The sequence below is a fragment of the Perca flavescens genome, chromosome 10 (genome assembly GCF_004354835.1).
Source record: "Perca flavescens isolate YP-PL-M2 chromosome 10, PFLA_1.0, whole genome shotgun sequence".
NCBI lineage: Eukaryota > Metazoa > Chordata > Actinopteri > Perciformes > Percidae > Perca > Perca flavescens.
Window position 1 is genome coordinate 23,717,940 of NC_041340.1, and position 27,475 is coordinate 23,745,414.

General features: G+C 43.8%; 2 protein-coding genes across 5 annotated transcripts; one reads left to right on the forward strand and one right to left on the reverse strand.

Moving 5' to 3' along the window:
- Positions 1 to 7,542: 7,542 nt before the first annotated feature.
- Positions 7,543 to 17,668, reverse strand: LOC114562740 (uncharacterized). 3 transcript variants are annotated; one of them, XM_028589318.1, is made up of 2 exons: positions 17,265 to 17,668; positions 7,543 to 16,699 (listed from the first exon to the last, which is right to left on the reverse strand). In XM_028589318.1, the coding sequence occupies exon 2, from the start codon at positions 16,618 to 16,620 to the stop codon at positions 8,404 to 8,406; it is 8,217 nt and encodes a 2,738-aa protein (XP_028445119.1). In that variant the 5' UTR covers positions 16,621 to 16,699; positions 17,265 to 17,668; the 3' UTR covers positions 7,543 to 8,403. The 3 variants fall into 3 exon arrangements, with proteins under 3 accessions (XP_028445119.1, XP_028445120.1, XP_028445121.1); XM_028589319.1 differs by having other exon boundaries at positions 7,543 to 16,720; XM_028589320.1 differs by having other exon boundaries at positions 7,543 to 16,761.
- Positions 17,669 to 20,679: 3,011 nt separating this feature from the next.
- Positions 20,680 to 27,053, forward strand: rmnd5b (required for meiotic nuclear division 5 homolog B). Of its 2 annotated transcripts, none has more exons than XM_028590081.1 (10): positions 20,680 to 20,850; positions 22,529 to 22,705; positions 22,900 to 23,042; positions 23,122 to 23,259; positions 23,465 to 23,565; positions 23,811 to 23,977; positions 24,193 to 24,358; positions 24,605 to 24,707; positions 24,788 to 24,942; positions 26,019 to 27,053. In XM_028590081.1, exons 2-10 carry the CDS (start codon positions 22,567 to 22,569, stop codon positions 26,080 to 26,082), a joined length of 1,176 nt encoding a protein of 391 aa, XP_028445882.1. In that variant the 5' UTR covers positions 20,680 to 20,850; positions 22,529 to 22,566; the 3' UTR covers positions 26,083 to 27,053. The 2 variants fall into 2 exon arrangements, with proteins under 2 accessions (XP_028445882.1, XP_028445881.1); XM_028590080.1 differs by having other exon boundaries at positions 20,788 to 20,894.
- The last annotated feature ends 422 nt before the right edge of the window (positions 27,054 to 27,475 follow it).

Here is a 27,475-nt window from a genome sequence, read left to right on the forward strand (position 1 = left end):
TTCTATGTCTTTGCACACCAGAAACGTGTCTGTGGCACTGCTGCTTCTAGCCTTGTCTGTACACATGTATGTTTCCCATTGATAAAATGAAATACCATGTTAAACATAAATATAAACTGACTTGATTACAGCAAAGACAACGTGGGCAGTATTAACGGCAAAATAGGCTACAGAATATTTAGTTCTGTATTGACAGATGCAATATTTGAAAATCGATAATTATTTATTATTATTTTTTTAAATGACATTTATATCTGCATTTATGTCAAAACCTAGAGACTTTCAAACATCAAAATGTCATTTATTAAATGTATTTGTGTCAAAATGACATATAAACATCTTTTCGTATTCTATTTTGCCTGGAAATGCTTCCACCGCGCTTGTGTATCGTATGAAAATAGGCGTCGGTCCTATTTCTAGCATGCACGCACCTGAGACAGTGCAGTGTGCAAGCTCTAACCTGTTAACATGGGAGCCAAAATAAAAACGGACACGCCACGCAGTTGACACGCTCACGCCACGCAGCCAGTGTGGAGGAGGCCTTAGATCCAATCTAAAGGGTTCACCCCTGTAATTTATGTTCACTAGTCACTTAAAATTGGAATCTGTCAGTGTGTCAGACCCCCTCAGTTCTTTTATTTTAAAGATTATTTTTTAGGCATTTTAGGCCCTTTCCATCATTCACTAGCCACGATCACACCATTTACAAGATACGTTTAAGAATTTATTAAAGTGAACACATGATTAATAATAGTTGAGATTTGAGCTTGAAGAAGTGTGTTCGCTTTGCTTAATGCATTTGGGGGAAACTTTGATGGGAATCCGCCGTGGCACTCGGGCACAACGAACTCCTCAGGATTCTAAGAAGAGGGAGAAAGAGGAAAAAAAGGGTTGGAGGGGGGGATGCAGAATACAATGGCGGAACAGGATGAGTCGGTTAAACTGGTATTTATGGAAACGCAGGATATGACTAGGTTGATGGCAAGGACTATTTTCTTCTCCGGAGTTGCCCAGGGTGTGAGGCGCCGGGCGGGTGTGGGGATACTCACAAGCCCCCGGCTGAGCACCGCTACGTTGGAGTTTACCCCGGGTGGACGAGAGGGTCGCCTCCCTACACCTGTGGGTTGTGTGGGGGAAAACTCTGACTGTTGTTTGTGCATATGCACCAAACAAGAGTTTGGAGTATTCAGCCTTCTTGGAGACCTTGACTGGAGTCCTGCATGGGGCGCCAGTGGGGGACTCCATTGTTCTGCTGGGGGACTCCAACGCGCACGTGGGCAATGATGGAGACACATGGAGAGGCGTGATTGGGAGGAACGACCTCCCTAAACCAGAGTGGTTGTTTGTTGTTGGACTTCTGTGCTAGTCATGGATTGTCTATAACAAACACCATGTTCGAACAAAGGGATGCTCATAAGTGTACGTGGTACCAGAGCACCCTAGGCCAAAGGTCAATGATCGATTTCATAATCGTTTCATCTGATCTGAGGCCGTATGTTTTGGACACTCGGGTGAAGAGAGGGGCGGAGCTGTCAGCTGATCACCATCTGGTGGTGAGTTGGGTCAGGGGGTGGGGGAAGACTCTGGACAGACCTGGTAAGCCCAAACGGGTAGTGCGGGTAAATTGGGAACGTCTGGAGGAGGCCCCTGTCTGACAGACTTTCAACTCACACCTCCGGGCGGGCTTTTTCGGCATCCCTGTGGAGGCTGGGGGCATTGAACCCGAGTGGACAATGTTCAAAGTTTCCCTTGCTGAAGCTGCGGCAAGGAGCTGTGGTCTTAGGGTCTTAGGTGCCTCAAGGGGCGGTAACCCACGAACACCGTGGTGGACACCGGTGGTCAGGGAAGCCGTCCGACTGAAGAAGGAGTCTTTCCGGGATATGTTATCCCAAAGTGAGAGCTGTGTCCGGGTTCTTGGCAGTAAGTCGGACTCGTTTCAGGTGAGGGTTGGTCTCTGCCAGGGCTGCGCTTTGTCACCAATCCTGTTTGTAACATTTATGGACAGGATATCGAGGCGTAGTCGGGGTGGGGAGGGGTTGCGGTTCGGTGGGCTGGGGATCTCATTGCTGCTCTTTGCGGATGATGTGGTCCTGATGGCATCATCGGCCTGCGACCTTCAGCACTCACTGGATCGGTTCGCAGCCGAGAGTGAAGCAGTTGGGATGAAGATCAGCACCTCTAAATCTGAGGCCATGGTTCTCAGCAGGAAACCAATGGAGTGCCTACTCCAGGTAGGGAATGAGTCCTTACCCCAAGTGAAGGAGTTCAAGTACCTTGGGGTTTTGTTGGCGAGTGGGGGGACAATGGAGCGGGAGATTGGTCGGAGAATCGGCGCAGCGGGTGCGGTATTACATTCAATATATCACACCATTGTGACGAAAAGAGAGCTGAGCCAGAAGGCAAAGCTCTCGATCTACCGGTCAGTTTTCGTTCCTACCCTCACCTATGGTCATAAAGGCTGGGTCATGACAGAAAGAACGAGATCCAGGGTACAAGTGGCTGAAATGGGTTTCCTCAGGAGGGTGGCTGGCGTCTCCCTTAGAGATAGGGTGAGGAGCTCAGTCATCCGTGAGGAGTTCGGAGTAGAGCCGCTGCTCTTTTGCGTCGAAAGGAGCCAGTTGAGGTGGTTTGGGCATCTGGTAAGGATGCCCCCTGGGCGCCTCCCTAGGGAGGTGTTCCAGGCACGTCCAGCTGGGAGGAGGCCTCGGGGAAGACCCAGGACTAGGTGGAGGGATTATATCTCCAACCTGGCCTGGGAACGCCTCGGGATCCCCCAGTTGGAGCTGGTTAATGTTGCTCGGGAAAGGGAAGTTTGGGGTCCCCTGCTGGAGCTGCTCCCCCCGCGACCCGACACCGGATAAGCGGACGAGGATGGATGGATAGATGCATCCAAGTAACCAAAAGAATCTGTCCAAGCATGTCAATGCATGTTGACCATTTTATGCTCCTGTTACAGTTCTGAGTTAATTAAAGGAGCATGACAAGTTCACACTCAAGCAGGCTTGACTACTGTATTTTCAACTAAATGTCCTCTACAACAGGGCAGTTAATGTCTAATATTAAGTGTTCAAATAACACTGATGGGGAACTGTTTCAGGAATGATTTATTCTTTCCAAAATGTCTCCAATCCATTATTTCTACTATTCTAATAAAACGGTGGGATCATAAATTAGTTGCTGACTTCTTCTTTGCTGGTAACTTAGATATTTCACAAAATTAGATTCATGAAGAACTTCTACTTGTCAACTTTTACCCACTTAATAAATGAATAGACTTGATGAACGGCGCAAGCGTGACGTCCACCTCTTTCCCTATCATTGACTGATAATTTGGCACCCTCTATCTAGCTTGCACCCACCTCTCTACCAAATGTTTGGCACCATGGTGTTAACTTGTGGTAACACTGCATAGTTTCATGCATATTGTTGTGCTGCAGTTTCTTAAGTCCTCTAAAGCATTCCATGGAGATTCTTAAGTGAGAGAAGGATCTCATATATATATATATATATATATATATATATATATATATATATATATATATATATATATATATAATGTTTCCCAAGAAAACTGATGCATTACTGTTATTGGTTTCTGCTCTAATGTCTAATAGTTGCATTATTATATGTCTATGGCCGGGGCCACCCTTGAATGACTCATTACTTTTACCTCATGCTCGAGGAATCCAGTGACCCACACACACCAGCCAATAACGGACCTGACCACTGAACGAGACCAAAGGCCGATTCCCAGGAGATTCCCTCACGTTAATAACAAGCCAGACCTCTCTGCAGTTGGCTGCAGCCCATGTGGGCTAACATCGCTGTCCAACTCAATATGCAGAGCTTTAAGAAACAGTGTAGTGAATAGCTGACATGGTATCAATAAGAATTTAGACATGTCATCAGCTCTGAGTGATTCAGGAAGGAGGCAGCAAACAGCTTGTTCCTGTCAATAACTCACCTCTCTCTCTCTCTCTCTCTCTCACCAGCCACTTACACACACATGCACCAAGTATCTCTCTTCTCATTCCTTCCATTCCTCATTGATCTGCCATCCAGGTCCTGGGAGGAAGAGGAGGAGGAGGACGGGTAAAGTGATCAGGCTATTACATCATGTTTTGGCTACCTCATCCTCAACAAGTGTGTTCATGTGTATGGTGTGTGAATGTGTGAGTGTGCCCCAGTCTCGGAGACGAGGCTAGACTCAAACTATAAGTAACAATTTCCTCCCTAGACATGAGGGGTCCTGGGACACCAAAGAGACTAGACTAGTCTAGACTAATGAATTCCACTATAAAGGAAAACATTCTTACAGAGTCCATTATTAGTTATCTGTTGCAGATCATATAACAGTAATCTCAGGCTAGAGCTTCTCTGTGTATATTAGCACTTGGCCAAAATCAATAATTAGAAACAAATGTTGTAGTTACCGTACAGGTGAGTCATGTGAAGCTTAATAATTTCTGGCTGATTAATATTATTAAAGGAGTTTGAGCTGAAGCAATCACAGAACATGACGTGAAATCAGACAGGTAGGCACCCCATCTGGTGGAGAGAGAGGGACGTCTGTATGACACACAACACACAGTCATCATTATTATGCTCTGTGTTTGTTAGGCAACAAGGTGAATGCCGGAAGGCATGGTTTCAGGTCTCACATTATGCCCCTCCTTTCTCTTATCTCTGCTCTTCTTGCCTCACTCACCTTCTGTCACAATCAGCACATGCTCATGCATGGACACGTTGCCCGTAAGCCCTCCCACTTCCTCCTAGAAAAAGCCTTTCATGGGCATTGACCCGGGCGTAGCCTGCAGGTAGGGCAACCTTTGAGATAAAAACGGCCTTCTACTTTTTATGGACTGTCGTAACCAATTAGTTTGCCTTTGTGACACAGCAGTGTCAGGCAATGGAAGGTTCCCAGTATTTTTAGCTAGGATTGACCTCTCTATGTTCACACTAAAGGTTTCCAGCCAGACACAGGTTACTAATATCAATGTCTGACAGAGACCAGACATTTACCTCATGATCTGGTTTCCTCCCTTTGATCGATACATCACATACACACAGACAGTCATCGACAGACTGACCGTCACACAAAACGCTCCTTAATTTCTCTCTGAGTCTGCGATACAGTCATTACTTTGAATTTCACTTTTTATAAACTGTTATCTCTGGTCGCACAAGCAGAGGGCACCTGCTGGAAAATGTCAGGAAGCACTTTGCACATTTTATTCCAAACAACTTACTTATCATCACTTAAAACTGCCTTTTATCTAGCTGCCTGCCCATGCCACCCACTCTTTTCTACATTCCTGATATCAAGACAATGTAGAGAGGACTTTTCCAGTGACCAATCAGCCCCCCAGTCAGTCCACATAAATCGGGCTCCAAGGGTCAATCCCACCCACCCACCCACTCACTCCTGGGTGCGGCATGGATGATGGGACTCTTACACAGTGTGTGTGTGTGTGTGTGTGTGTGTATGTGTGTCCTCACATTGTGGGGTAGGAAAGTGGTCACAGAACCATAACAGATAACAATGGAAAGAGCCCAGAGCCCTCCAAATTATGTCATAGTGTCTGTTTAGTGTGTATGTATGATTGAAATTCACTGTAGTCACACACACACAAGATAGGGAGGATATGTCTATGTGTCTGGAATGTTGATTATTGTTAAATGATTATTAGGATGAAACTACATTATTAAAATAATTTCTGTTATTTTTCAAATTTAAAGCAAAAACCCTTGTTATAGCCAATTGTTATAGCCTTGTTATAGTGGTTATAGCACAAGTAAGTTAAAGCAATGCTGTCATCACTGTCCTGAGGGTATCAAGTAGTCTCTCTTAATAGACAGAGACTGCCTTTACAATACATAAAATAAAGCCACACTGTGCTGGGATCTGTTTTAAGAAGCAGGTTTGCTGGATTATCTAAAACATGTTGCAGAACAGGTCTTTTTACATTAGATATGTGCGGGTTCTGGGTTTTACTCAGAAAAGCTGCCTGCCTCTTGGAACAGGCCCAAGGTGTGTGGAAGTGTGTGTATTTGTCTGGAAGTGATTTATAATAGGTGTGCCAGTACATTAGGTTTATACAGATAAGTGTGTGTTCCTAAGGTATGTCTCTAATTGTTTTCCAGGTTGTGACAATGGAGGATCAAGGTAATGAATGTGACTAGCTAAACATTGCATTCCATTGACCAGGAGGAAGTTGAAGAGAGATGGATTGAAGTTCATTTTCTACAAACTATTAATAAACATGGGGTAATTTTGAGATTATTTTTAACCTGTATGCTATTGCTAGCTATTACGTGCTGTTGCTGTGCAATGATTACTTTTTAACTGATTAACTTGGTGGCCACCTCTCTTCTCAATAATATGACCTGCCATAAATAATTACACAGGTCAAGTATCCGCCTTAGTTACACGTTGGCTGTTGTGGGGATTCTGTCTCTTTCTAATCAGTAGGACATCACAGAATCTGTATTCTGATTCAGTAGGCATTCCGAATGATAAAGAGTTGTGGATAGGTTTCCAGGACTGACAATTACCCACATACAGACACCACACATTTTGCCAGGTGCTTTCAGTGTTATATCCCCATCCAGATGTGTTCCTGTAGGGCTTTGAGTTGCTTCTTTCAGATGAAACTGTTTTGTTCAATCATACACACAGCCACACAACCACGCACATAAGGCCCTCTCAGCTTCTGGTCAGACCTCTCATTAATTTTACTGCCATCCACATCAAAGAAAGGGGATACCCATTTTGTCCCTCTGGACTAACAAATTGGGCTCTGGTTTCAGTTAACAAGGCCAGGTTTTGATTAGGAAATCATTAAACTGTGTTTTACAGTGACTGGGTCTTCTCACGAGAGGTTGGTAGGTTTAGATGTACCTTCAGGATGGGACTTCCTGTGCTGCTCTGGTGGTCTGTGGCACCCTCCACTGGTCACGGTAGTACAATGTGCTGCTACAAATTCACAACAGCATGTAGGGGATACCTCACTCTGAATATGAATGCTTTCTCTTACAAAAAGTCCTGGGGAGTTATAATTGTTTTTCAATAACGTCCATGTCCTATGACCTAATGATTCCAAATCAGGACCAAAACCACTGGTTGATAAATTAATATTATAAACAGAGGTTAATTTCTGCTTTTGGTTTGTTGCTGTAATAGTGACAGTGCCCTCTAAAGGCAAAACAAGAAAGAGCTCAGAGGCACTTTCTTTCTTCTTTTTCTTCTTCTTCTTCTTCTTTTGTTCTGCTTCTTTTTGCAGAGCTGGTTTCAAAGCAGCAGCCAGGCAACATTTGATGCATTATAGTGGACATGTCTGGCAATAACTTCCTTTTACACACTTTATCAGCAAAGTCTCTGTATATTTTGTTTAATGGACTATTAAAAATAATATTTGGTTTAATATACCCCACATTGTAGCCTTTTTTACATTGTATTTATGTATAAATTTGGTGCATTTAGTTTGCCAATACCAGTGTCTATGCACACGCTCCATGTGAAAAAAAAAGAGTCACTTAAAATGAAGTCTTTACATTCACTCCCTGTTTTTATTGTCCATTGGTTTAACATTTGATTATTAAAACCACTGACTTTATAATATTTGACAAAGCATTACAATATTTTCCTGAAAACATGCATTAGACATTGCATAGTTTTTTTTCTGAAATCAATGCATCTCTAATGAGGTTACTGATTAAACTAACATTTTATAGGAGGGATATTAGCTTGAAAGCTGCAGTATGTATCACCTTACATGACCTGGCTAGTAAATAAATGCAGAGATAGTGAACTATTGAAATAATCTGTAGAAAAACAATTGACGGCCTGACAGAGCAGAGCAACCCAATATGTGACATATTTTATTGTCATTGTAGTTGCAGACATCATGTGCACAAAATCACTCATCCAATAATATAGAAACACAATAATAAAATAAATATGAGGTTCTTTCAAAACAGAATTTTCAAGTCTTTTTGGAGACATTTGTTGTTAAAGTACACACATCAGTAAATCAGTAAACCTATTGATTTGTGGTGCCTGTGCATTACTGGTGAACTTACAGTATGATGTAAAGTGACAAAAGTTGTAATAGATCATGTTCGATTTAAGTAATAATCTTAAGAACACCTCATAAAAAAAGCCTTACTGTCTTGTGTTTTCAAAACTATTAACTCAAGAATCATATACTGTATATATTGTGCTTTTAAAGCAACCTATAGCACAGAACAAGCAGCAGCAAATAAACAACAACCAAAGAATTGCTCTCTTAAGTTGCAATGTGAAAACTCAAATAACATTACAGGCTAACATTAGACACCCCCTTCATACACTGTGTATTTAAAACCCAACAGGCTCCAGGAAGGCGGCCTCTGTCCTCTATTTCAGGACCTTTTCCCTCCTGTTGGGGGTAGGTTGGGGAGATGTTTGTGGTAATAGTCTGGTGGGGTGGGATTGGGGCTCGCATTCATCCCTGTAGGGACATAATACATACTCTCCAGGTAGCTCTGGTCCAGTGGTGGATGGTTCTGGGGCTCTGGCTTGGACCCCTGACCAGAGGTATTCCTGTAGCTGACCCCAGGCCCACCTGGGTGCATTGTTGCTGCAGCAGAGGCCTCGGGATATCGGGGTGGCTGAGCCTGGGGGTGGGCTTGGGGAGGATGAGCTGCATAGGGCATGTACTGCGGAGCAGGAGCGTACATGTTGGGGTTGTGGAGAGATGTGTAGGGGGCTGCTGAAGGAGGATACAGGCCTGAATGTGACATTGCTTGCTGTGGGATGAGCACTTCCACATATTGCCCAGTCTCTGGGTCAAACAACATTTTCCTAAGGGGCTGTACAGGCACCTCAATGTAAAAATACTTCCCTGTCTCAGGATCCAGGAGCACTCTGCGAGGTGTCTGTCCATAGCTACTCTCTGAGTACAAACTGGAGCTGTCACCCCCATATTCAGAGCCATAGGACGGCCCCAGGCTTTGAGGGCCACACAGGTACTGGGGATCCATAGGAGGAAGGCCAGGAGAGTGGCCGTGGCCAGGATCGCTGTAAGGAGCCCCAGCCATGCCTGGCGGCTGATGCTGAGGAGATCTGTGGGCAGGGGGTCGTCGAGGGTCAATATGCTGAGGTAGCTGCAATTGGCGGTCAGGAGGACAGACCTGCATTAGTGAGGGGTGGGGAGGGCAGGGAGTAGGGTGGTGGAGAAGCTGGTACATGGCCGGTGGCTGGCTTGGACCAAGAGGACTTGATTTGGGAGAGCCAGGCTGGTAGCTCATTGGCTGAGGGTCAGGTCTGCACTGGTGGGGACGGAGAGGGGGGGGCTGGGCCACCGGGTAAGGTAGTGCCTGGCCTGGAGAGTGTGGAGGGGCAGGAGGGGTGAGGTTATGGGGGCTGTGGTGATGGTGAGGAGGGGTGAGACCAGGGTGGGAAGGGCAGCCAGCTGTGCAGGAGCAGGGAGGAGGGCGGGAGGAGGGTTGATAACGATTTGACCTCCTGGAAGTCAGATCTGGGAGCACAAGGGGACTGAAGCTCTCTCTTTCATCGTAGCTCGGAGGGTCATCTGAGGCATAAAAACGCAGGTCCTCTGTCCTTTGGGAGCGCTCGCTGGAGAGTGATCTGCAATATGGTTGGTGTGTGTATCCTGGCACTTGCGTTGTCGAAACAGCTGCAGGTTGTTTTGCATTGTTTGACGTTACTGGCATAGCTTGTTCATGAGGGTATGCCATCCTGCGATACTGTGGTTGGCTGTCTGGATCCATAACAGCTGGCTGGCTCGGCTGGTTGGCTCCAGCTGAGTCAGGTCCAGTGACAGGCTTTGCTTTTGGGTCAGACACTGGACCTGGAGCTGAGGTTGAACCTGGCCCAGTAGCTGATATTGGAGCTGCAGCTAAGGTTCTGGATCTTTGTGTATATCTAGAGCTCTGAGGAGAGGCCCCTGGCCTTTGCTGCTGACCTCTGTCATGAGATGCCTCGGTCTCTGATGGCGCTGTTGACTGGTTTGACAGATTGGAGACGGTGGTTGCTGTTGTTTTACAAGGTGGAGGTTTGAGGCTGGATACTGCAGACACAGCTAGTTTTCTTGTATAGTTTGATGTTGATGTGGACTCATTGGAGATCTTTCTATAGATTGTCGGTGAGGACACTACAATTGTTTGAGGCCTTTCCTCCCCTTGTGGGTTTACAGTCGATGTTATTGCTGATGGTCTCTGCCCTTCATTTGGCATTGCTCCTAAATCTGCAGGTTTAAATTTGCAGCTTGGTTTTGGAGGCACCACTGGTTTTTGAGAATTTTTAGCTATAGATTTGACTTCAATGGTTTGGGGCCTGCTGTTACCTGTAGAGTTTGTGGGTGTCTCTTGTTTTTGTGTTTCTTTAGACAGTGACTTAACCTCAATTGGCTGTGGTCTGAATCTCCTTACTGCAGGGGACTTTGGGGGGAAAGTTGGATCCTGTCTTTTCATTGCATCAAAATCTCCAAGTTCTTTCTGTTTGGTGAGAGGTGGTGTTTGCTCCTGTGTATTCCTTAGCGGAGAGGCACTTTTTTGATTTGCTGTGTCCTTTACTGTAGGCTTACTGCTAAGTCCCTCGTCTTCTCTGGTCTTTGTAAGAGTGTCTGTGTTGTCAGACGCCGCTGAGGGGCCAGACGTGGTGGATGAGGAGGAGAATGTCCTCTCTCTATGAGACTCAATCCGAACTCCATCTGAAGGAGTGGTTGTCTGCAGTGGGATCTGTAGGCAATTCACATGCTTCCGGGGTACGCCTTTACCTCCTGCTGCATTCTGGTTGGCCCCCACCACTGCTCCAATGTCAGCTTGGTAACCCTTTTCCTTTAATAACATGGAAACTGAGTGGCCACTGCTACCACGGGTACCACCAGGGATAGTGGGCCCAGGTGAAGGTGAAGCAGCTGGGTCTTGGAGTGAGGTGGGAATCTCTTCCTGGGCTGGAGATGCAGATGTCTTGGTCTTGCTTGATCCATCCCTTATTAACACTATAGCAGTGGACACCTCCCTTTCCTTATTGGGCAGTTTGGGGAAGCTCCCGAGCATCGGAGGTTTTCGGTCTGTTCTCACCACCACAGGTTTGTCCTCGTCTGACACTTTATGCATTTCTGTCATAGTCTCTTGTGTTTCTGCTGCCCTGTTTAGATCATGTTTACATGGCTTTGCAATTGCATTGTCTCCTGTTGTGTAATTCACTGTGTTTGCATTCAGTGGTGATTCTCTGCCTACCTGTTTGGAGAGCTTTGGAGAGGCCTGGTCACCTGGGTTCTCTAAGTCTTTCTTGCTGCATGACATTTTATTTTTGTCTTCTTTCCAGCAAACAGCCTTGTATTCTATTTGTATTGGCTGTGGACGAGATGGAGGACTTCCTTTGCTCTGAAGAGGTGGAGAAAAATGTAGCAGCTTTGAGTCTTTTACCTCCTCTTTCCACTCCTCTCCCCTCTCCTCCCTCCTCATCTCTTGCCTTGCCTCCCTCTCCTCCTGTGCTATGACCTCTTCCCTCCTTTCCTCTTTTATTTCTTCCCTCCTTCCCTCATTAATAATGTCCATCCTTTCTTCATCCACATTTGATGGCATTACAGCACTAGTTGCCTTGAAGGACAGATTATATGTATTTTTCACAAGCCGCCTCACATCTCTAACTTTGTGAATGGGGACCTTCATTTTATTATTCCAATTTCCTTCTTCTTCCTCTGTTTTCTCATCTACACCGGCCTCTAGCCTTTCCTCCTTTGCATCTGGCGAAGAAGCCTCAGGTTTATTTTCCGCTTCAGGTGTGAGACAGACATTTAGAGAGGCTTTCTTTTTCTCCACGGCTTTAAGTGTAATCTCCTGTGTTTGTGACATGAAGGCGCCCTTGGCACCCTGTTGCAGTTGTTTATGGTCCTTTGTGTTTTCACATTCCTGGTCTCTGTTTGTCACCCAGGCCTGCGTGCTGCTGGCTTTAGGGGCAGAAGAAGCTCCAGTGTTCCCTGCAGTGGCATTTGCTGAGTCACCACCTTCCCCTCCGTCCCATGTTTCACTGTCATCGGCTCGTTGTACTCCAGTTCCTGACTGTTTACTATCAAATGGCACTTTCAATTCTGATCTCATTTCAGATCTTGATGAGGTTGCATTCCTGCTCTGAGAATCAGCTTCTTCACTCTCAGTCTGTGAAAAGTTAACACTTCGGCTGCTGCTGGATGAACTTGGCCTGTTACTGGATCTCACTCCAAAGCTTTTTGGTGGTTTGGCTTCATCCTTTGTGCTTGGTTCTGATCTCACGGGGAGACCCTCAGATGAAACACTATAATCTGACTGAAGACTGGAACTGAGATTATATGGGTCAAGTTTTGGGGACTCTTTCAGTGGTGCCGCTGCACTCATTGTTGGTGGGCTGTTATCCTCCAAAGCAGCACTTTCTTCTTCTCCTGCATGCTCAACAGGTTGTTTATCAACACTCTGCATCTTCTTGGACAACACACTCTTGATGAGACAAGTGGCCATCTTGGTTTTAGTGCTTGTTTCATCCAGAGAAGCAGATTTCTGGAGTTTAGATTTTCTTTCCTTTTGTTGACTGGGCTCAGGGCTGCGCTCAGAAGGGTAACATTCTTGCATTGCTGCTGGTGTACTGTGTTGTCTAATGAATGTCTCTCTGGAGTGATTCTCTAGAGACGGGCTTTCCACCATCCCAGGACTACTATTTTCACTGCTTTCATCCTGCTTCCTTTCAGCATCACTCTTTCTTTTCAGCTGGATCTGTCTCTTTGGCACTCCTCTCCTCACTCTCCTGGAGTCCTCTCTTTCCACGGCCACATCTACACACTCAAAGCTGCCCATCTCGTGGCGCCTTGATGGATCTAGGCCATTTGAGTAGTATGCAGATGGTTGCTGGAAGGAGAGTTCATCATTGTCCAGCTTTGGAGCAGAACCCCTGAAGTCAGCATAGGCCGGCCAGGCAGCACTGACCGCAGCTGGGCTCTCCTGGGTAGATGGTTGAGAAATGTTGGTGGATGAACGGTGGCTGGAGTTGTACATGTCAAGGTAATCTACCTCAGGGCTTGACAGGCTGCGGAAAGCAAAGTCTGTAAACCACTTCACCTCATCGTCTGCCTCATCAAGCTCACTTCCCATGCTGGAGCTGGAACTCCGGCAGGGCCTGTTTGCAGCCACGCGTCCAGGAACACTGTTCTTGTTGTGGGGTGCAGGAGGTTGAAGCCGTCTGCCAGGACCACCACCCCTGGTGTCTTGTTGGGAAGCAAGTCTAAGCAGACTATGTTGTTGCTGTCTGGTCGCAAGCAAGCTCTCTGAATAGGAATGCACTGTTGGCAGTCCCTGACGGGTCTCTCTGCTTGTGGGAGCTGTACTGCGACTCACAGGCCCTTTTCTATTCCTGGCATTGAATGACAGCTCAACCTGTTCCCCTCTGTAACTGACATCCCCCTGCCAACCCTTCCCCTTTTCAGAAACCCGCTCCTCCCTCTTTCTCTCTCTCTCCATCTCCCTTTGCCTCTCCCTTCCTGCCTCCCTATCCTCCTCCAGCTGCATTTCCCTGTCCATCTCGAATTGCCTTCCTTGCTTGACCCAGTGGTCCTGGTTATTATTGTCAACATAAGCAACATTGGGGCTTTCCCTATTTGTCACCGCTTTCTTAAAATTACCACTCGGTGGGGCTGCTACAACCTGAGAGGGGCTACGGCTTCTGTTCTGCCACTGTCTGTATGGTTTCTCAGGGGCTATGATGTGGACAGGTGTAAACCTGGTGAGTGGCGGAGAGGGAGTCCGCCTCCTGTTTACATGGTGGGCCATGTCCTCTGTTATATTCTCTCTGTTTCCACGTTTAACTTTGGTTGACAGCTGTCTTCTCGCCGGCTCAGGTGTACAAGCTGAGCTTTTAGATTTTAATGAGTTGCTGCTTTCAGAAGTAAGGGGATGAATAGTGAATTGAGGCTGTGGGTTTTCCAGTCTCTGCACAGGTGAGTTAGATGTAGCCCTGTGGACAGGTGAAATGTTTGAACTCCTGTCTTTAGAGATAAGGAGATTAGGGGAGGGAGACTTGGTTTCAATGGGGGGATTATTATAAGTGTCTTTCTGAACAAAAGTGGGGCTAATGCTTTGTTTTTCCTCTGGGAGAGAGACTAAACTCAAGTTATCTTGAAGGTTGGCTTCCTTTGGTGTTGCGTTTGTCTCTGTGCGTTGTTGTTTCAGTGAGCTCTCTACCTTTTCCTCGGCTAAGAAAGGTGAAGTAGATACAGGTGACTGAACTGCCACCACTGGTGAACTGCTTTTGATTTCAGCTACAACAGATTTTTCTGCCCTGTCTAATTCAAATGAGGGTGACACAATGTCTTCTGCCAAATGTGTGGGGTATTGTGTTTCTGTAATATCAGCTAAAGTGGAATCCTCCTCAACCTCAGGTGTATTTCTTAAAGAAGGAGTGGGCTGTTTATACTGAGGGTTGTACTCAGTGGAGAGGGTTGCTGGTGAACGCTGCTGATACCTCTGCTCAGGAGATGGGGCCACAGGTGATGGCTCTCTACTTTTTTGCTGAGGTGACGGACTTTGATATTTGTCCGATGAAGGGGTTTGATACCTTGGCTCAGGTGAGGGAGTGTGATGCTTTGGCTGAGGTGAAGGTGTTTGATACCTAGGTTGGTGCGACAGAGTTATGTCAGGCTGCAGGACAGAGCTTATAGACAGAGCTGATATATGAGGTGAGTCTCTTGGTGAACCAGTGGACTCTGCTATACTGCTCTGTATACTGTCCCTGCTTGGGGTAGGGCTCCTTGCTTCAGGGGACACAAGTGTCCTATCAGGCTCAGGGGTGGAGAGACGAGAGAACTCGGGAAATGGGGGAGTGTCCCTGTCCTCGGGCTGAACAATGGAGTAAGAAATCCCTGTGATGTGAGGGGACGAAGTGAGGCTTCTTGATGAGACAGGGTCAGAGTCAGGGTGAAGCTCTAGGAAAGGAGACACTGATGGTGTCTCCACTTCAGAAGACCACTCTCGCCTTCTGACCACAGGTGAGGATGCTGTAATCCGGATTTCAGGTGAGGGAGCAGTATGTCTGTGCTCTATGGGAGAGCTGTTGTTCGTAACTTCAGGTGATGGAGATAAACTATAACTTACCACAGGTGAAGACACCTGGGTCCTGCTTTCAGAAGGTGTTGAAATGTGTCTTATTTTATGTGAGGGGCTGGGAGGGGGAGTTCTTGTGCCAGTCTTAGCCAGAGAAGAAGCGCTGAGCAGGCCAGGTGAAGGAGCTGTGTGTCTTAAGTCAGGTGAGGCACTACTCTCCACAAGCTCAGGAGATGTTGCTATTGAAATGACAGGTGAGGGGGGGGTGTATCGTGGGGCAGGTGTAGACCCAGTACTGACAGGTTCAGCTGATAACCTTGTATCTTGGCTCTCAGGAGTAGTCGTGGTGTCTTTTCCTGCAGTGGAAGGATCAGAAATCAGCTCAGAGGTGTGGGTACAATCCCTGCTGTCAGGTGTGGAGCCTCTGCTGAGGAGATCAAGCAGGGAGACCCTCTCTCTTTGCTCAGCAAAAGGAGATGATGCTTGAGAATTAGGAGAGTAGGGCCTATTCTTCAGCTCAGGGGAGGCCAGTGTTTCTCTCGACTGGGATGATGACTCTCTACTACTGTGTGAAGGTAAAGGAGATGAAAGGGTGGATCTCGATTCAAAGCCTGATTCTGTTAAATCGAGAGAAAAATCTTTGGATGTGGCCTTAGGTGAGGGACTTTTGTGTGGATTTAAGTAGCTACTCTCTGGCTTAGGCGAGCCGTTTGCGACCCTTAACTCAGGTGACGATTGGGTGTTCAATAATTCAGAGGAGGAGCGGAAACAGTTCCTAGGCTCAGGAGAGGGACTTGGAGATAAAGACTGATGCGAGGGGCTGTAATGTCTAACTTTGACAGTGGGAGTGGTTCTCCTTGGTTCAGTGTCTGAATGAGCTTGTCTAGGACTAGTTGAGGATGGAGAACATCTTTTTTCAACTGAGGAAGAAGACAAGGATGACGCCCTTCCCTCTGTGCTGAGGGTATAGGGGCTGTTATATCCAGAGGGGGTGCTCTCACCAGTGTTAAGGACTTCAGATGATGGGCTAGCTGTACTTAGCTGAGGTACTTGTGATTTGCTTTTTGTCTCTAAATTTGGGCTACCGTCCTCAGAAACCTCTGGATGCCCTGAGCTCAGTCCCTCGCCCTCTGTCTGCCTCCTCTCTGAAGACTCACTCTGCAACAGGGGGCTGTGAAGCCTTTCTCTTGAATCTTCAAAGCCCTCCTCTCCTTCACTGGAGCCAGGTGCAGTGTGGTAAGAGCCCGAGTCGTTCAGATCATCCACCAGAGGTGATGCAGCAGCTGTCCCATCCACCTCCCTCTGGGAAGGGACAAAAGCCCCTACAGCAGGGCTGCTTGAGAGGGAGGGCGACTCACAGTCGTCTCCAAAAATGTCACAAAGGCAGGTGGTCTCGGAAATGGCACTGCGCTGACTAGGGACGTTGATGATGTCGAAGATTTCAACGTGGTTGGGGGTGCCGTCACGATGGCACAGGGAATAGGTGTGGCGGGGTGCACTGCGCAGGAAGGAGTAGCTGTCCCCCTGGAGAGTCCAGCTGTCCATCGCTCGTCCACAAGCTCCAAATTCTCACTGCGGCCAGTCCAGTCTCCTCCTCTACTTTGCTCTGGGCTCTGTTCCTGGACTGGAAATCAGATATGGTCATCTGGAAGATGTGTAGCTCATTCATTTATATCACCAGTAACACTAATGAATATCATTGAGAGGCAAAAGCTTATTAATAGCAAATATCAGATTCTAAACTGTGCATTGTTTGTTTTGTTAGCTTGCCAACCGCAAATTTAGCTTTTAACCCTCACATGTTCTGAAAATACCAGCAGTACACAGAGATAATTGTAAACTTCCAAAAGGGGTTTAGAACGTAAATGTAACTGTCACTATGCCCTTAAGAGCAAGAAAAAAGCGGTAGCAAGCAACATGAAATTAACACAACACAATACGAAAGTTGAAACCATAAATTCTCTACATGTGCTTAAAAGCTCACACTATTTCATTTAGACATTATAACATTTTTTGAATTACAAAGACTAAGATTTATTCATCTTACATATGGAAACTGACAATGGTTAAATTAGCTCTGCCAAATACATGCCTTTATCTAAACCTTTCACATTGCCTTGGTGTAGGACTGACTATAGAGAGCCTGCTCCTCGTGTAAGCAGAGAAAGACAGATTGATTGGTACTGTACCTTTGGCCAAAGATGAGGCTTTCCCAAGTGCATGGAGTTCCTCTGTGTTGCAATATCTGCCCCTCATTCACCAAACTGTCTCTCAAAATCCACAGCACATTCCTCGTTTACAAGACCTCTGCGAATTTGCTGATCCAGGACTGAGCAGCTCTGCACAGTCTGGCAGAGCCACACTGGCTAGACAACTTCAGGATGTAAAAGGCACTGCCATGTTAGACTTGAATAGAAAAAGCAATGAGGGGCATCTCACTCAGACCCATTACATCCTCTAATGCTCCCATCTCTATTTCTGCCCCTCCCCTCCAAGCTGGCCCGAGGGAAACTGCTTACAGAGTAACCTAGATCTTCTTTCTTCTCCAGACTGGGGTTTGGTTGGACATTGGCTTTCCTGTGTGAGCTGGGCTAGGGGGCGGCGCTGGGCGTGAGTGGGTTTATAGTTAGCAGCAGGTGCTGATTCGGCCAGGACAGATGAGTGTGCCTGGAATCTGACACTTAGAGCCAGATCAGTCACAGGGCCCCTCTATATATAGACCCATACTGTCAGGGCCTGATAGCCATAGCTTTAGCTGTTTGCCTGGGAATGCTGGTGTGGAAAGAAAGGGGAAATACAAAGCTTGAAGTACAGCCCACATTGTCCACTTAACCTCTACATATGAGGTTATACTTAACATGAAGGGTGTGGTTAATGCTTATATGTGTGTGTGTGTGTGTGTGTGTGTGTGTGTGTGTGTGTGTGTGTGTGTGTGTGTGTGTGTGTGTGTGTGTGTGTGTGTGTGTGTGTGTGTGTGTGAATGCTACTGTAAAGTGTATCTGTGGTACAACAGGTCAAAGATTAACACAGACCACCCAACTCTGACAGCTCACATGCAGAACTCCTGCACTGCATGTTAACTGATAACATCTTTTAGTTCAAGTTTTTCCTTTTCTTGTCTGAATATTTTATGTTTCAGGATCACAACAGCCAATTATTATTTTTTGTTTCAAATTCACATTTGAGTTTTCCTGTCAACACATGCCAAACGTTTGATCAAAAGGGATCATGGTATTTTACTGTACTTATTGTTGCTACAATAGCAGTACCCTTTGAGCCACATTGTGGCTGTCTGGGCATGTTTAATGGTGGGGAGCTTGGATAAGCCCTCTGTCCCTAACCTAATACCTCATGAGATTACCATTCATTCTCAGTCATTAAGTCACTCAGGGCAAGCCAATGGAAAATCTTTGATTGCAGCCTGACTGAATGTTGCATAAAGCTGAGGGTATATTATATCTGTTATATCAAGCTCTTAACACTGAAAAGTCAACAATCCATTATATGTATGGCATCATACATACGTAATTTGGCCCCCTTTTCTGTCTGAAGTATCATTGCCTCAAGTGCACACATTATAGGTGTGTCTAGCCAAAATGGGAACTGATGCAATGACCTTGGTGGATGGCTCTATTCACAGAGCTATAAGATTAATTTTTTTTTTTTTACATAATTAACTGTTTAAACGCATTATTGTTTATAGACCTTTCAGAGATATCTTGTAAATGGTTTCATATTTCACTAATGGCTCTAATGACATGACAAACATTATCATCCCTCTGAACTCTTATGAGGCAATAAAGAGAGGATGGATGATATGATTAGAACTCATAGACAGACAACATGCATGTATGTGTGTGCTGGATATGAGATAGTGTGAACTAAAGTGCATTCACATGCTGATAAATTTGAACCTATGTGGCTATGGCAGCATAGTAGACTGGAGGAGGAGTCAGAGGAAAAGAATGATGAGCACCTCAGCAATGGGGAGCTTTAGTCTACATCACTGATAGATTAGTCACGCCAGCTTGCTCAAGTCCAAAGACCTCACCCACCCTCAGCAATGCAACACATACCATTAAGCTGTGCATAAACAATATGCTGTATGGGCATCTATAAGCGGACAAACATATACTAACCTTCTAAATCAAGGGGCTTGGCAGAGAGGCTGATGCTCAGCATCCACATGTGGAGCACTGTTATTCCAAATTAGTTGACTTTACTAGAAATGTGTGTGAAAACCTGTTGCCTTAAACCATCTAAGTTTTTACAAAAGGTGAACCTTATCAGGTCAAGTTGTATTAACCCAGAGCGGTAAATGGATGCAGTAGACAAATCAAGTTGACATTCGTAGCCATTACTAAAAATCATTAGTAAACATAAATAATTTTTTTTCTGGAGTCATATTGTCTAAAATAAGCATGTTAAGTTAAAGCTTTAATGCCTAACTTTTTAACATCTGTTACATTCAAGCCATTGCCCAACTGATACAAAGCTAATTAAGACTATCAGCTCCACAACACTGTCTCTGTATTTCTCAGTATGGCTGTGTTCAGAAACTGGTGTCATCCGGCAACTATTGCGGGCAGAAAATCAAGTGAAGATAATTACCTCTTCTGAAGAGTCCATCATGTTTTTTTAATCCTCCATGTCCTCCTTGGCTACTAGCAACTGCGTGGAGGAAGGGTGTGGGTGGTGCGCGATCACGGAAGGCTTGTATCAGGTTCGCTGACAGTTTTGTTGTCATTACTAGAATTCCTCATGGTGGGGAGACAGAAACTACAACTTTAAACAAATATAAAACATTAGGATACTTATCACTACTAACAAATTAATTTGTTTATATAAATATTGTTCATTTTCCTTTATGACAGTATGACTTTAAGAACAATGTATTCAATACATTTATTCTTTATTCATATTGAAAATAACCATTAGCGTCAGCCCTATTAAAAAAATATCAGCTCCATCTCAACCAATTACAAGAATAAAATGCTGCTTAAACATGAATGCATGAGTAATAATAATAATCTAATGCTATATAATAGTACTTATTATTATACTAGGCTATTATTATCTATACATATTTTATTTATCATATTATATTATGGTATGACATTAATACCATATACACTCATAGGGGCAATTTAATACTTTTACTTTTGATCCTTTAAGCACATTTTCCTGAGAATACATTTTCTTGAGTGACATTTCAATGCAGACTTTTTACTTTATGGAGTATTTCTACTTAAGTAAATTATCTGAATACTTCCTCTACCACTGCTAATATTAGCAATAGTTATACTGTATATTTTCAGTCCACTACATTTTATAATGAAACATGTATCTTTTACTACACTAAATAGAGTTGACTGCTATTACTTACTAGTTATTTTGCGGATCAAGACTTTACATACATTTATAGGATTGGCTTAAACAATATAATGCATTGCTAGAGATGGAACTACCCAATACAGTATATAAAATAGTTACAACTGGCTCTACATTGACCATAACATTAGAATGTTGTTTACATGATGACGCATAAGTATCCATACTCTGCCAACCTTTAAAGTATAGCTACGTTGTGACAGCTTCAAAACACCTGTGTGCAAGAGAGAAATCTGATTCAAGTGAAAATCATAATGTATGCTAAGAGGTGCAATTGTTTGATGTCGCAGAGAAAATTACTTTTATTGTGAAATGTCCAGTTAAGGCAGAATGCGACACAGGAAGATCCGCATTACGACTGCTGGTGAAGTGTTGCCATAACAGGCAAGTGGCTAACGCTAATGTTTGCTAACTAATTAGCAGGATAGGTGAGTGGCGTTTATTCAAACATATCGTATAATTCAGTTAAGGGGCGATAGATGTTTTAAGTGTTGGGGTAATGCAAAATAATGTAGACGAGCGGGTTGTCATTCTCTCCTGAAATTATTCCGGCCATGTCAGTCAGCAGCTGGCTAACATCAACTAGCTAAATAGATGCTAGCAATAGCGAGCTTCTGTAGCTAGCCAGCCACTGTGGTACCGTTTGTTTATGTTAGCTGTGCGACACCTTGATTTAATAAATTACCGCATCGAATCAAAATACATTGTTAGCTAGTAGTTTTAGACACCTCGTATTTATAATTTTTCGAAAGTGATAAAAATATGAAATCTGGTATTTCACTATTGGAATATAGCTAGCTAAATGTTGTTTGCGTTTATGTTGGTTAACGTTAGCTAGCTAGCTGTATTGCGGTAACGTTAACTGCTAGGTGGACATTTTCTGTATCCAGCTTATAAGCAATGAGTTACAGCAAAGCTCTACCTATCAATAATTTGATGTTGTTCTAACAAGAAACTAATACTATCTGAATGCAGACCAGCTGCTCAAACAAAATTCCTGATCCACATTTTCTGTCGTTGCCTGATTCTTAAATTACCTTCGTATTGTTGAGACTCTAGTGGCGACCAACGTTAGCTAGTAAACACCAGGCCGCAGAGTGCACTGTGCGCCTACGTTTAACGTTGTTAAGGCCTTGCTAGTTGTTGGAAGTGTTAACACCAGGCCAAACTTTTAATCAGGGCAGTACTGGGACTGTTTGCCTTTTTCTTCTCTTGATTAAAAAGAAATAATTAATGTCTTGTCGACCAGCAGTCAAAGGTCCTTTTTAAAACATTGTACCTCATCGCTTGGGCTGTCAGCTGTGTCATAATCATGGGGCTGTCAGTATGATAACAGTTTTGTCAAATGCTGCAGGTATGTGATATTGAAATAATGGAATGGAACATCTTACTGTAGGTTCACAATCCAGATTTGTAGGATTTTATGTTGTGTTGAATACACTGCAGCAAACTACAGAGAAAACAAAAACATGAATTGTGTAAGACTGACTAATACATCACCTGGGCTAATATATCAATATTGACATGCCTGTTGGCCGGTTGCTAGTTTAGAAACGGTTTTGCCATTACATTGCCCTGACAAGTTTTATTTTTCAACATCAAGGGGGTCCTGTCTAATACATTTTGGTCACAATTCTACTAATTTAAAGGGATTGTTATAAAAAAGTATATGCTTTTTGTATTTAGGTTAAAAAAAAGAACTGAATCGATTAGTTGATTGACATAACCTAGTTACAGCTTCTCAGATGTGAGGACTTGCTGTTTTGTCTGTGTTTTTTGTAATCGTAAACTGCATTATCTTTGGGTTTTGTGCTGCTGGTCGGACAAGAAAAGCAAAAAAAAAAAAAGCCGTCACCTTGGTCTTTAGGAAATTGAGAACAACATTTTTCAACATTCTTTGATCTTTGATGAAACGACTGAGAAAATAATTGGCACATTAATCTGCAATGAAAATATGTTAGTTGCAGCACTAAAAAAAATAAAAAAAAACACGTTTTATTGTTGTATTACTAGTTCACTGACTTTGACTTCTATCTTTCTCTGCTTTTATTCTTAAATCTAGGTGTTGTTGTTTTGTGTGTGAGTGTTCCAGTCCAAACCATGGAACAGTGCGCGTGTGTTGAGCGGGAGCTGGAGAAAGTGCTTCATCGCTTTGTAATGTATGGCCACCAGTCTGAGGAGAGGCTAGACGAGCTCCTGCACAGTGTCTGTGAGATACGAGGACAGCTAGTGGCTTTTGGTAAGAAAAAAACGATGTACACAAAGACTGAACACTATGAAGACATAATATGTATTATTATTTTAAGTGAATTGGATTTCATGTTCATAACCGTTTTCATTTCTTTGTATTTAAATTAAAATGATGCTTTGTTAGTTTGCTTTATCCGTGCTGTATCATAATTGATCATCATCAATTCTTTTTCCCTCTTGCAGGAGTACAAGATGCAGACTTATCAGTCCTATCCCAGACTATGGCACAGTGTTGTAAGAATATCAAAGAAACAGTTCAGATGCTAGCCTCCCGACATAAGGACATCCATGGCAGTGTGTCAAAAGTGGGCAAAGCCATTGACAGGGTAAGGACAGGTGGCAACGTTCTTCAACATTTTATCATTTGGCCTACATATACTTAACCTCTGATATGCTTCTCTGCAGAATTTTGATGCAGAGATCAGTGCCGTGGTGGCAGAGACGGTGTGGGACACCCCAGAGAGACAGAAATACCTGAGTGAGACCATTGTGGAACACCTGTACAGACAAGGGATGCTCAGTGTAGCAGAGGACCTTTGTCAGGTAAGTAACTGTGAAGCCTTCACAATGTTTTTGGTGTGAACGCAACCTAACCCTAACCTAAAGATCACTTTCTGAAATGTAGCAATGCGAATGAATTAAAGCAACATTATGGGACTTTAAATCTAGCGTAATCCTTGTTTTGTTTTGTCAGGACAATTAATGTGAGCCCTCTTGATAACTAAAAATACCTGTGTCTGTTTTCTAGGAGTCTGGTGTAGTTATAGATATGAGTATGAAGCAGCCTTTCCTGGAGCTGAACAGAATCCTTGAAGCTCTGAGGATGCAGGACCTCAGGCCAGCACTAGAGTATGTAGACCGTCATCGTCTTTGTAAAGAGAATAAAATTACTATTTTCACACATTGACATTTTAGCTTTACGTTAAAATTCACTACATCCTATCAATCCAACGTAGCACGGGAAACATGAGCATACACGAGAAAGTTGTTTCATAGTTGCAAAAATACAAAAAGAACTCCCTCTTGGGTGTTGATCACTATATTATAAGTGTCAATGTAGTTGTCTGTACTTATTCGTGTCTGTGCCTTCTTAGGTGGGCTGTGACGAATCGGCAGCGCCTTTTGGACCTGAACAGCAGTCTAGAGTTCAAGTTGCACCGCTTGTACTTCATCAGCCTGCTCAGTGGGGGAATCGGCAACCAAATGGAGGCCCTGCAGTATGCCAGGCACTTCCAGCCCTTCGCCTCTCAGCACCAGAGAGGTAGGCAGTATACAGTGGCATCATTGTGACATTCCTGACACAAACGCACAAAGATGCTAAGATGCATTTTCTTTCAATTTGGAATAATTTGAGGCTCTCGCAACAATTTAGTTATTGTATAATAACAACCAAGCAGGAATGAAAGTGTTCTTAAGGCAAATGGGTGGTTATTCTGAGGCTGACCTGTTCCACACCTGTACTTTTTGTCCCTGCAGATATTCAGATTCTGATGGGTAGTCTGGTGTACCTGCGTCATGGCATTGATAACTCTCCGTACCGCAGTCTGCTGGAGACAAATCAGTGGGCCGAGATCTGTAACATCTTCACCAGGGACGCCTGCGCTTTACTGGGTCTCTCTGTAGAGTCTCCACTCAGTGTTAGGTTAGAAAACCATGGACAACACACCAAACATCTTCTCGGAGTTCCTTTTTAAAATTCTTTACGTTTATACCAAAGTTAAGACTAAAGTTAAAACAATGTATTAGTATATTTGTTTTTCAGTTCAGGATGAAGTTTAAACTGTGCCATTGCATTGTCATCACCTTGTTGTCTTATTTAAGCCTGCATGCTTAAAAATTTCAACTACAGTCAAACTCGATCAAGGCTGCCATGTCTATTTCTCTGCAGTTTTGCATCAGGCTGTATGGCCTTGCCAGTGCTGATGAACATCAAGCAGGTGATCGAGCAGAGACAGTGCAGCGGAGTCTGGACGCACAAAGATGAGCTGCCTGTAAGTCCCTCTGAATTTCCAGACAATGTCTATCCCTCCTTTCCATTCTTATAATCATGTCATCATGTCTGTTCCTGTAGATTGAAATCGACCTCGGGAAGAAGTGCTGGTATCACTCTGTGTTCGCCTGCCCGATCCTCAGGCAGCAGACCTCAGAGAGCAATCCTCCCATGAAGCTCATCTGTGGCCACGTCATCTCCAGAGATGCCCTCAACAAACTGACTAATGCTGGAAAGTAAGTCAGCACTACAGGCCAGTTGATTGATATATATATGTGCAGGATAAGGTTGTGTATATTGTTAGAAAATCACACTTTATAGGAATGGATAGCAAAACATTTAATTTTTTTACTGAACCAGGTAGGCCGTTGAGAACAGGTTCTCATTTACAATGGCGACCTGGTCAAGAAAAGCGTAACATTCAACATAGTACAAGAAAACAAAATACAATAGGCTATAAAGGTATAGATTAAGTAGGCAGTTCAAGCCGACACAAAGCGAGGTGTAAATAAGTTGATGGATATGCGAAAGTGGTATGGTGATAACATAATATACATGAAATAGACAATCTACAACATTGCTGAGAATGTAGTAAAGAGTCAGAATACATTTAGTCCAAAATGAGATTGTGGTCAAGGTAGTGATGTGGATCCAGTGATCAGTTATAATGCAGTGTATATATAAATAGTCTATATGAATGCTAGTTAATAGTAATGCTGTTAGTGCAAGATGTAGGCAAGTTAGTGATGTGGATCAGTAATAACACGGTAAACATGGTCTCTCAAAATGCTGAATATAGTAAAGAGTTAAAATACAGTTAGTGCAAATATTTGTCTAGGTAGTGAGGTAGAAACATGAATAACACAGTATACATGAAAAGTTAAATGCAGAGGTGAAGTAGAGAGTCAATGTACAGTATGTGCAAAGTGTCGACCAGATAGTGATGTTGAACAAGCGTAGCACAATATATATGAATAGACAGAAATATTTAAATGCTGAAATGTAGTAAATTGTCAACATATAGATAGTGCAGGTTGTGGTCTGAATAGCGAAGTAGGTGTAGAAATGAGTAGTAGATGTGCAAAAAAGAAAAAGATTGTGTGACAACAAGGATGTTGCAACAGTGGTGTTGCAACATGGATGTCGTAAAACGATTATCTGGTGGTTTCTCACATTTAAAAAAAAATGTAATGTTCAGCCGAGCGACTTCACAGTTTCTAGGAAGGGACACTTTTCGAGTGCTGATATGGTCTATTAAACTAACAAACCACACAGTGTAACATCCTGCTCCCCTCCCCTGTCTTGTCCTCAGGTTGAAATGTCCGTACTGCCCCATGGAGCAGAATCCGTCACATGCCAAGCAGATCTACTTTTGATACCGCACACTTTCTTCATGAGTAAGGATGAAGTTCCCTGGAGCTCTTTGCATTTCCAGGACCATTTGCTCTGGCCCTTTTTCCTCTGTCCCTGGCCTCTTGGCCTGTTATTATAAGCATTAAGGTTTTATCCCAGTGCTCCTTTGGACAGCCTTGGCCATCCCGTAACCCACCTCGGACCCTCCAACTTTGCGTAGTATACAGAGTCCAGCGAGGATGGTCCAACTACAGCCTGTAGTAGAGTGAGGAGTCTGTCAGTAATGAGAACATCCTCACGAAGAAGCACCTCTTAAAAAGGTTCATTCATTGAAACTCATTTGCAAATGCCTGCAGAGTTATAGGCGTATCTTTTTAAAGTAAGTAATACTTTATAGTGTTTGTTTTTCTCTGCTTTATCGACTGAGTTGGATGACTGCTTCTTTTTCTTTTTCTTTTTTTTTTTTTTTTTTTTTTGTGACTGAAGCAGTTGAATGATTATGGATGGGTGAGTGTGGGTAAATGGTATAGATAGGCAGTTTCTGATTTCAGAATGGTAATAAACTTCTATTATACATGAGGAAAAACCACAGGAAAACAAACTGTGTTGAAGGTTTATTTGCTGGTGAAGGGAACTGTGGAGGTCTCTCTTGAATTGAACTCTTGATTGTGACCCATTGCTCCTCCATAATGTAATAAAGGCCTCACGTAGCTTGAAAGTCACTGTTGGCTGATGTATCTGTTTGACCAGTAAAACAATTAACTCACAATGGTGGAACAGCATTTTTATTTCCTCTTTATTTTTTTTTTGGGACTGACTGCACCAGCAAGATTTTCCTCATTGTAGAAGCCATTTGTCTTGTTCTATGTATGTATTTAACAAACAGTGACAAAAAGGAAACAAAAAATATATACTACTGTGAAATGTGCTTTGTTTCTATTTTTCATTGCAACCGCCACAACGGCTCATGTAAAATAAAGTGAATTAAACTGAACGGCAACGTGCATAATCAACACTACTGCGTAACTAACAGAACTATCGACTCAACAGTTCACAACGCATCACGGTGGTGCCATCGCCACACTCTGCCCCTGCATTGTGTATCCTAAGCTTGCAAGCCATGTGATTTGGAGATGTAAAGTGGTGTGATGGTAGCTGTATGGTCTGACTTGCAGTGATTAGGCTTGTGATTCAGCTTTACTCGTCGTGGGTGGGGACGTCCTCTCTGGTCATTGTGGCTGTATAATATATATACTGAAGAAAAATGCCTCTGCTGCGTAGCTTTTATTTGAGATGGAGTCAGAACAGAAACATATAAAAAAAAAACTAAAAAACAACATACATTTCCTCAGGGCTCATTGTAACAGTTCATACCACACTTTGCAGTTAGTATTAAAGTTGTACATTTATATAAGG